We start from the raw sequence: 10,000 nt of genomic DNA, 5'->3' as shown, positions 1-10,000 counted from the left end.
GCTTGACACGAAAACGAGAACTCTACACAAACTGAAACAAGTCCACTTTAACGGTCACTCAACCCAGCGCCAGTAAAATTCTTGCAAGCCTTCCATCCGTGTATATAATTCACACGCATAGATACGCCACAACACCAGCTCTACAAAATGTAAACATAGCAAATAACGGTAAACATATATAAGCTTCCCGACCGAGGAAACTCCGGACCAAAAAAGTTCCTCACGGGGTTTCCCTGAGTATTACGATGCTCGAAATCGAAAATAATTCATCTAGACAATTCCACAATAAAAAAGGAAAGATAATTAATATATTAGTTTAAAAAAATCCAAAAATACAAAACAAGCAAATGACGCTTCAATATCACACCTTCACGTGGATTGAATCCTGATGACATAATACTGGATCACTACAAAGTTATTCATCCTCCATTTGAAAACAAAGTCTTTATCAATCCTTACATAGACCTTGTTCATACCAACTCCACATCGTCGAGAACCCAGCAGTACTTACACGAAGATGCGGCTCGTTTTACTTCCCTTGTGTAAGTAATCTAAACAAAAAAATGAAAAATTCCCCGACACTTAGTCGTACGAAGCCCCATCTGCACTTACGTGAAGACGACATCGCCCTCGAAGTCAGAGGGAGATTCCCACTCGAGCATCACCTTCGACTTGGGTGAGGGGGAGTTGTGTGTGACGGCGTTCTGGGGAAGAGGAAATAATATATTTTAGAAGAGGCGACATAATATGAGAATGAGGCATACAGTAATAAAGAAGGAAATGCCATAAGGCTACAAATATTAATATAAAATAAGAGATTATTATAATACAACAAAACCACGAGACAAAATCATGGATATCAACCCAGGAAGTAATGCCTTCCGAAAAATAGAAGACAGGTTTTCATAAAACACGCGAGAGGAGAAAATGACGCGGTTGTAAATCCTTTAAGAGGCTACAACTTCCACGGTCTCATCCCACACAAAGATACGGTTTCGTAGTCTACAGAACAGCATATCACGAAACTCATAAGCGACTGTGGATTCTGCAAAAGAGCCAGTCACTTCCACCGCCAATAGACGAGATCCGGATCCAGGGTTATTAACACCAACAGGGCAACACCTCACAACACGCCCTTACGTCGTCGCATTGTCTTGCAAGATAGCGTGCAATTTTCCCCTAACGGCTGTTAATTGATGAGGCAATTAAATGCGTTCATCACAACGGCACAAAGGGAAAACAAAATAACTGTATTCACAATACAAAAAAACACTTTCACTGGCACTAAATATCAGAGGAAGGTTGGCATTCTTTGCTGACAACAAGACCAGCACACCCTCTCCCATCCGCCTAAGGTCTGACAACGTTTTAATATGAACTTAATCGCTAAGGCCGAAAAGAATCTGAATCTCGACATAAAACTGACAAGATCTACAAAAGGGCGAACTGGGAGGAGCCTGTCACAAGGACCGGCATCTGACCCAGCCTGACCCTAGCATGGCTGCCTGCGGGACACTCCCTCGGACGAAGGCTCGGGTCTCGCAGCAGGAGGGGCTGTTGTGGGAAAGAGAAAAATGCAGCCGCGGAAGGGAAAACGTTCTGGCGCTTAGTACGCAAGCAGTATCCATACTCACTTCAGGCAGATAAAAAAATATATATACCTTCATAGTAATGCATTATATCTACCTGAAGAAGACCAGCATTTCATAGGAAAGGAATCGAGTATCAAAACCTGTCCAATCTCCCTTTCAAAGTGTCGTTTTCATCTCATTTCTATGCCTCCTTAGCTCCTCCAACCTTAAAAAAAGGAAAAAGGGGATATTTCTCAACCAAACCAATCGAACTCTAACAGAAAGGCGTCCTTCCCACCGACAGTTACAACCCAAAGAGCGAAACCACAGAATTGCCCAAGTACTGCGATGGAAAAAAAACAAACAATCCTCGTGCGATACCAAAACGACAGCGCGCGGTGCCAGAAGGACATTGCCAATAAAGCAACATTCAAATAACCACAAGAGAAGAAAATCAACGCCCGCGAAGAGGCTGGCGGTCACACCCGGCTGAGGAGCGGCCAAGGGCGGACCAAAGTCGAGCCTCGCCAAGAAATCTGGAACCGCAGCCGATGATGATGATTTCACCTTTCGGGAATTCGGAATGATCTGGGGGGGGGAGGGGAGGGAGGGGAGGGGAGGGGAGGGGGGGAGAGGAGGAAGGAAATATATGGAGGGAAGGGAGGGAGGAAAAGAGCAGAAAGAATGGGAGGAAAGGGGAGGGGAAAAGTGGGAGGGAGGGAGGGAAAAAAGGGAAGGGAGTGAGGAAGGAAGGGAGGGGGGAAGGGAGGAAGAGGGAGGGAGGGAGAGAGAGAAGAGAGATAAAGAGAGAAAGAGAGAGAGAGAGAGAGAGAGAGAGAGAGAGAGAGAGAGAGAGAGAGAGAGAGAGAGAGAGAGAGAGAGAGAGAGAGAGAGAGCAGAACAGAGAAGAGGAGAGGACAGGCGAGAACAAAACAGACAGCAGAGGGAAGAAAGAAGAAAGAGAAGAAAGAAAATCAAAGAGAGAGGAGAGAAAATCGAGATGAGAGGAAAGAGAGAAGAGAGAGAAGAGGGGTAAGAAAGAAGAGAGATAGATAGAGAAAAGAGAAAAGAGAGAACAGAGAACAGAATATAAAAAAGAGAAAACCGAAAAAAAAAAGTTTGAGAGAAAAAAAAAAACACCAAAAAAACGAGACAGACAAACCAAAAAAAACAAGATAAAAAAACTCTGCTGACTCGCTCGAACCTCATATCCCAGAGAATAATAAACTTTTACGGAAATAGGAGAAAATGAACGACCAACCGGAGACATGGAGGCGCCATGTTTACTTCCCGAGTGGCGTGTTAGTCACCTGCCCGCGGTAACGTGGTGCAGCCCCCCCCCCCCCCTAAACACACATTTATTATAAAACGTTCGTTTGCGTAAATTGATAATTGTGATAATAACAAAAATGATGAAAATGATAATGATGATTGTGGAGATGATGATATTGATTTTGATGATGATGATGATGATGATGATGATGATGATGATGATGATGATGATGATGATGATGATGATGATGATGATGATGATATGATGATGATGATGATGATGATGATGATGATGAATGATGATGATGATGGTGATGATGGTGGTGATGACGACGAAAATGATGATAATGATAAGAAGGATAAGAGCTGGTTTGTAGGTGATGATACCAATAACAACAACAATAACAACAAAAACCATACCTAAAATACAATACAAAAAAGATATACAACCCCGAGCGCCACCGAGCCGTCCGGCCCAAAATCGTCCCACAGCGAGATGGCGGAGTCGATGACGTTCCATGAATGTTTCACGAGGGATACTGCCCGTGTTTACCCCATCAAAACTCGCTCATCTCTTTCTCTTTTCAGGTGAAGTTCGCGACACTGACCTTGCTTGTGTCCTCGTCCTCATAAACCCGGTATGTGGTCGTGTTATGAGGCGTTTATATTAAAGGGCTGCTGAAGGTTGCGTAAGACCTCAGTCAATTACGCATAATTTCCCAAAAGATTGGATATTAATATTAGACATAACAAAAAATACGGGGAATGTGGCATTGTCGGTACTTAATAATGAGATGACATGACATCAGTTTCGACAGACTCCCATACACAGCTTTTACCAAATGTGGAAATGGGAGTTACCCAATTTAGACCAAAACAAAGAAACTCTCGAAGGAAACGGAAACGCGGCAATAACAAACCTATTCAATAATTCACTCCACACGAGCTTAAAGGTCTTTTCCTTTTCTCTTGGTGCGTGTGAGTAAGTCTTTGCGCGCGTCCGTGGGTATCTCCCCCCACCCTCCCGTTCCTCCCCTGTGCTGTTTTACAAAATATGCAAAAGCCATTAATGTCATTACTATCCATAATTCAGCTGCGTATCTGCCCATTCCTCAAATCCACGAGCTACGCTGGAACAAATGACAATCTAGATTTTCACGAGGGTTCCAATCCCACTCGCGCCCCGATAAGCGCCTTTGTATCCCTTATTCGCACCTCGACGCCCTTCCGCCGCCGCCGCCGCCGCCACCTAGCCTTCCCCGGATACGAATTTCACGGCACTTACGCAGGTTATTTAACGAAACGCCCTTCTTCCGCACCGCCGGCGAGTCGTCGTCGTCATCACCGGTGACTCAACGCCTGCAGAACGCTCGAGAGAATAAAATGACGTCACTCGGAGATCCCGGCGAAGGTGTCCGTATCCGGTCGGGGCGCGGACCCTCGCGCGCGCCCCTCCGCCCCCGGGAGACGCATGGCTACATTGTCATTATGATCATTGTAATTCCATTATCAGATTCCTTATCATTATCACTATTATTATTATTATTATTATTATCTACTATTATTATGATCATCATCATCATAATTACTATTATGAGTATCAATATCACAATTAGCATCAATATCATTAATATCAATATCATTTATTTTCAATATTCTTATGATCGTAATTATCATCCTTGCTATTATAAGTATTTGTTATTAATAAGACTCAGTATCATTAACATTAATTTTCATCATTATCACAATTATAATCATCATTAGCATTTTAACATTCCTTCCTTTTCTCCCTCCCTCCCTCCTTTCCCTCCCTCCCTCCTTCGCCCCCCCTCCCTCAATTCCCCACCAATTACGCCCCAGGACAAGCTAAGCGCCACGGGCATTCCAGAGGCGAGATCGATGGCCGTTCCTGGAAGGTTCCCCGAACGCCCCCCCCCCCCCCCGAGCCGTCGTTGGATCAATGGCGATTCTTCTTTGTCATCGTGAAGGGCAATCATTCTCCAAGTACTTGAGTCACTCATGGGACTTCCAGCTACGCACTCATGGTACTCTTCGGCTTCGCGTGAGCCCTCTGGATACTCGTGCCCCTCCAGCTGCTCACTCATGGTACTTCAGATGACTCATGGGACCTCCAGTTATTTAGGGCACATCCAGCTACTCACGACATCTACAGCTACCCATGTCACCTCCAGCTACCCATAGCACCTCCAGCTCCCCATGTCACCTCCAGCTCCCCATGTCACCTCCAGCTCCCCATGTCACCTCCAGCTCCCCATGTCACCTCCAGCTACCCATGTCACCTCCAGCTACCCATGTCACCTCCAGCTACCCATGTCACCTCCAGCTACCCATGTCACCTCCAGCTACCCATGTCACCTCCAGCTACCCATGTCACCTCCAGCTACCCATGTCACCTCCAGCTACCCATGTCACCTCCAGCTACCCATGTCACCTCCAGCTACCCATGTCACCTCCAGCTACCCATGTCACCTCCAGCTACCCATGTCACCTCCAGCTACCCATAGCACCTCCAGCTACCCATGTCACCTCCAGCTACCCATGTCACCTCCAGCTACCCATGTCACCTCCAGCTACCCATAGCACCTCCAGCTACCCATGTCACCTCCAGCTACCCATGTCACCTCCAGCTACCCATGTCACCTCCAGCTACCCATGTCACCTCCAGCTACCCATGTCACCTCCAGCTACCCATGTCACCTCCAGCTACCCATGTCACCTCCAGCTACCCATGTCACCTCCAGCTCCCCATAGCACCTCCAGCTACCCATGTCACCTCCAGCTACCCATGTCACCTCCAGCTACCCATGTCACCTCCAGCTACCCATGTCACCTCCAGCTACCCATAGCACCTCCAGCTACCCATAGCACCTCCAGCTACCCATGTCACCTCCAGCTACCCATAGCACCTCCAGCTACCCATAGCACCTCCAGCTACCCATAGCACCTCCAGCTACACTCAAGGCCTTAAGCGCTAAGACATAGGCTTCGCTGCGTCCCAAACCACAACATTTCCGTGCCAATGAACAAGTCTCGGACCACGCTTTTGTTCTACTATCTGTTTGTTTTCTTCAATTTGTATGTTGGGTTGAGTTACGTTGAGGTAAGTTAAGTTTGGAGGCTTGCTGGTTAGACAGCTGATATAACACCCACGCCCACCGACGCTGAATGAAATAAAAAAAAAGTATGGACACCACAAACAACATGTTGAAAGTATCCCCCAAAAAATGTCAAGGAAAGAGCACAGACAATAGAAATATGGAATAAAAATAGTCCACCCCCCCCCCCTCCCAGCCTCCACCCGGCCATTCATCACAGCTGCCAGACCGTGATTACAGAGACAAAAGACATACGTGCTGCGCATTATTGTAGAGTAGCACTTACTACGCAAAACAAATGTGTTGTTGCCAGGCCGTTATATCCCTTCTTATTTATGTCGACGCGTAACCTTTCATCGGGTGACCTTCATTGGGCGAGCCTCCATTAGACCTCCCTTCATCAGGTGTCCCTCTATCAGGTGACCCTCTTTCGGGTGAGCCTCCATCGGGGGTATCCTGAATCAGGCAACCGTCCATCAGGTGGCTCTTCAATAGATCACCCTTCGTCAGGTGCCCCTCCTCCAGGTAGCCTTCCCTCGGGTGCCCTTCCATCAAATGACCCTCCTTCAAGTGCCCCTCCGTCAAATGCCCCTCCTTCAAGTGCCCTACGTCAAATGACCCTCCTTCAGGCGAGGAGAAGCCCGAGCAACTCACCACCACCTCGCCACCACCTGACGTCATTACCGAAGTGAAGTCACCCCGCCTATTGTTTCGTCGAGTGCGGGAAGAATTGTGACTCGACGCGTCCTTCAAATACACATTCTCTTTCGTTTCCTCTTTTATCTCCTGTCTCTATGTCAATGAGATGAGGCGTCCCTTCGCGGAATTCTCATGGCTTAATCAGTCTTCAATCTGCTCTCATGGCGGAGAGACTCGAGTTCATATGATTTTTTTTATCAAGTTATTCATGCTGTTAAGATTTTTTTCTGGTCTGACATTTTACACGAAAAATGCCATTTCCGTCTTTCACTTGGCGTTATGAAATAATTTCCCATATGCCACTGTGACAATGACAGGTGCGTGTGTCATTCAGGGAATTCCTCGTGACACACATCATATCCTTTCTTTCTGACATTTACAAGAATATGTCCCAGCTCTCATTTTTTTCTTTATACATCTAAAAAAAAAAGATTTCGCGTTTTCCTTTTTTTTTTTTTACCAAGGAACTAACACCTCGTTTCCGGCACCGCCCACACCCTTCCTCTACCCCCCCCCCTTCACCCCTACCCCGATGCCACCCACCCACTCAAAGATCACACACACGCGTCACGACTACAGGCTTTAGTGCCCTTCTTTCCCAGTAACCCCACCCAGTTAGGTGACCTTCCCCTCCCCCTTTCCCCCCTCTCCCTCCCTCCCTCCATCCCTCCCCCAAACACCCCCGCACCGGCCGCCAGTGACCTTCCCCTCCCTCCCCCTCTCCATTCCCCGCGCCCAATGCCCTACCCCAATCCTCCCCACGCCCCATACCTACCATCCCACGCCCAAAGCTCCACCCCCCTGCCCAGGCCCCGCCCCCTACGAAAACGCCCGTGCCATGAGGGCGTTGTGGATCGACCACCTGAGCTCGTTACGACTTCCAGGTCACCTTCATCTGGCACACCGGGCCAAGGACGACCCCCTCCCCCCCTCCTCTCCCCTCGCCCCGTAGTCACTCGCCTGGCGTGATTCTTGCGACTCATTATAAGGTGAAAGAAATAAAAAAATAAAAAGGAAATAAAATAGATAGAAAGAAAGAGAGAGGGGGGGGGCGAGAGAGAGAGAGAGAGAGAGAGAGAGAGAGAGAGAGAGAGAGAGAGAGAGAGAGAGAGAGAGAGAGAGAGAGAGAGAGAAGATACACAGAGAGAAAGAAGAGAAAGAAAAAACACACACAAAGAAAGAGAGAGAGAGAGAGAGAGAGAGAAGAGAGAGAGAGAGAGAGAGAGAGAGAGAGAGAGAGAGAGAGAGAGAGATAAAGAAGAGAAAGAGAAAACACACACACACACACACACACACACACACACACACAGAGAGAGAGAGAGAGAGAGAGAGAGAGAGAGATAGAGAGAGATAATGCATTACAAACAAAACACACAAGTATCCATACCCCAACCTTCAGCATTATGTAACGAAGTCCTTCTTACTTAAATATACTTAAAAAAAAAAAAACTAATAAAACAATAAAAAATATATATCAAGATTCAAATAACAATAATAATGATACTCTCTCCTCATGCCCATTACACAAGTGATAGATCTTGCAACACGTCTGCAACGAAGAGGAGTCTGCGATGCCGTAAGAGGTGGAGGGGCTTGGGCAGGCACTGAAGAACGGGGTACTAACGGAATATAAAAAGCCTACGGACGGTCTCAAAAACGTGCTAAAAACGGTGTCAAGAACGTGCTAAAAACGGCCTCAAGAACGTCCTAAAAACGGCCTCAAGAACGTGCTAAAAAGGGCCTCAAGAACGTGCTAAAAAGGGCCTCAAGAACTTGCTAAAAACAGCCTCAAGAACGTGCTAAAAACGGCCTCAAGAACGTACTAAAAACGGCCTCAAGAACGTGCTAAAAACGGCCTCAATAGCGTCCTAAAAACGGCTTCAAGAACGTCCCAAAACGGCCTCAAGAACGTCCTAAAAACGGCCTCAAGAACGTCCTAAAAACGGCCTCAAGAACGTGGAAAGAACGGATAAGAAAGGCTAAAGCAGCACCAAGAAAGGAACTCAGAGGATAATAAACATCCACTAAAAACTGGGACACAAAATAAGAACACAAAGACCATCCCAAGCATAAGCGTAACTCAAATCGAACCCAGAACGTACCAGAAACATTTAAAACAAAAACGACCTAAAGAAACACAAAAACAAAAACCCTCTAACCTACACTTATATATAAAAACAAAAACAACAACAAAAAAACAACAACGAAACAACAAAAGCAAAGCCCCTAAAAGAGGTCCTCCTCCCAACGCACAAACCGGGGAGCGCGTCCTTCAGGCAAAGCGTCCTCCGCAGGGGCATGGCGTGAGGGGGAATAATCAACCTCGAGAAGCAGGCGCGGAGTCAATAGCAGGGCGTCCACTGGGCCCCTTAAATCATGGGGAATTATTACGCCAAGGGACGCCACGGTCTCGAACCTCGCACTCGGACAAATATGTGTGTATAATAAGGATAGGAATGAGGAGGGGGTGTCGAGAAGGGGAAGGGGTGGGGGTGGGGATGGGGGTGGGGGTGGGGGTGGGGATGGGGATAGGGAAGAGGGATGGGGAAGGGGATGGGGAAGAGGGAAGGAGGAGGAGGAGGGGAAGGGGAAGGGGAAGGGGAAGGGGAAGGGGGAGGGAGGAGAGGAAGAGGAAGGGGAAGGGGGGAGGAGAGAGAGAAAACAGAAGAGATGATAGGAAGAGAAATGATAGAAAGAGGACAATAAGGGAGAAAAAAGAAGTAAACGAAGAAAAAAATGGAAAAAGAAAACAAAAATAAGTACTCATCAAAACAAAGGACCCCCCCACACAGGAGGAGGGGGGGGGGAGTCCACGCCGATGCTTCTTCCAGCTAATTCTCCTAAAGGTCAAGTATAATTACTTTTTTTTTTTTTTTTTTAATTTTTGTCGATTTTCTTTTGTATTATTCATCCCCTATTAAGAAGAAAAAAACTTTAAAAACATGTATTAAAACTATAATTCGACAATGTAAATAATAAAAATATATAATACAGTCCGAACTAGCAGCTAATCTCGCATTCTAACAACGATCTATCTAAATAGCTTATCAATAAACCTGAATGTTCTATGTACTGCACATTTCTCAACTTCCATAATTCAACGGAAAATGTCATGGTCTATATAACCGATCGAAGCGGCTTACACAAAAGAATGCTAAATAAGCTTATCACTTTCAGATGCGTGAATCATTAGCTGCCATGCTTCCTAGATCACTAAATGAATCACGTTCTGTTATAGATTAACCAATTTATTACCGTTTTTGTTAAATTCTTTTGGGACAATTAGTCATTGTAAGTTATTATTTTCAGCCAGTATGACGAGGGATTATAAATATTTAGTCA

General features: G+C 46.3%; 1 protein-coding gene across 1 annotated transcript in view; it reads right to left on the bottom strand.

Moving 5' to 3' along the window:
• The window catches only part of LOC125034455 (putative ferric-chelate reductase 1 homolog), an 81,899-nt gene that overhangs the window by 16,131 nt on the left and 55,768 nt on the right, over positions 1-10,000 (bottom strand). Inside the window, 1 exon segment of the mRNA XM_047626208.1 lies at positions 613-704. Within this exon segment, the coding sequence (XP_047482164.1) occupies positions 613-704 (92 nt within the window).

This window comes from Penaeus chinensis, chromosome 18, assembly GCF_019202785.1.
Source record: "Penaeus chinensis breed Huanghai No. 1 chromosome 18, ASM1920278v2, whole genome shotgun sequence".
NCBI lineage: Eukaryota > Metazoa > Arthropoda > Malacostraca > Decapoda > Penaeidae > Penaeus > Penaeus chinensis.
This window is presented reverse-complemented; position numbering and strand designations above follow the sequence as displayed.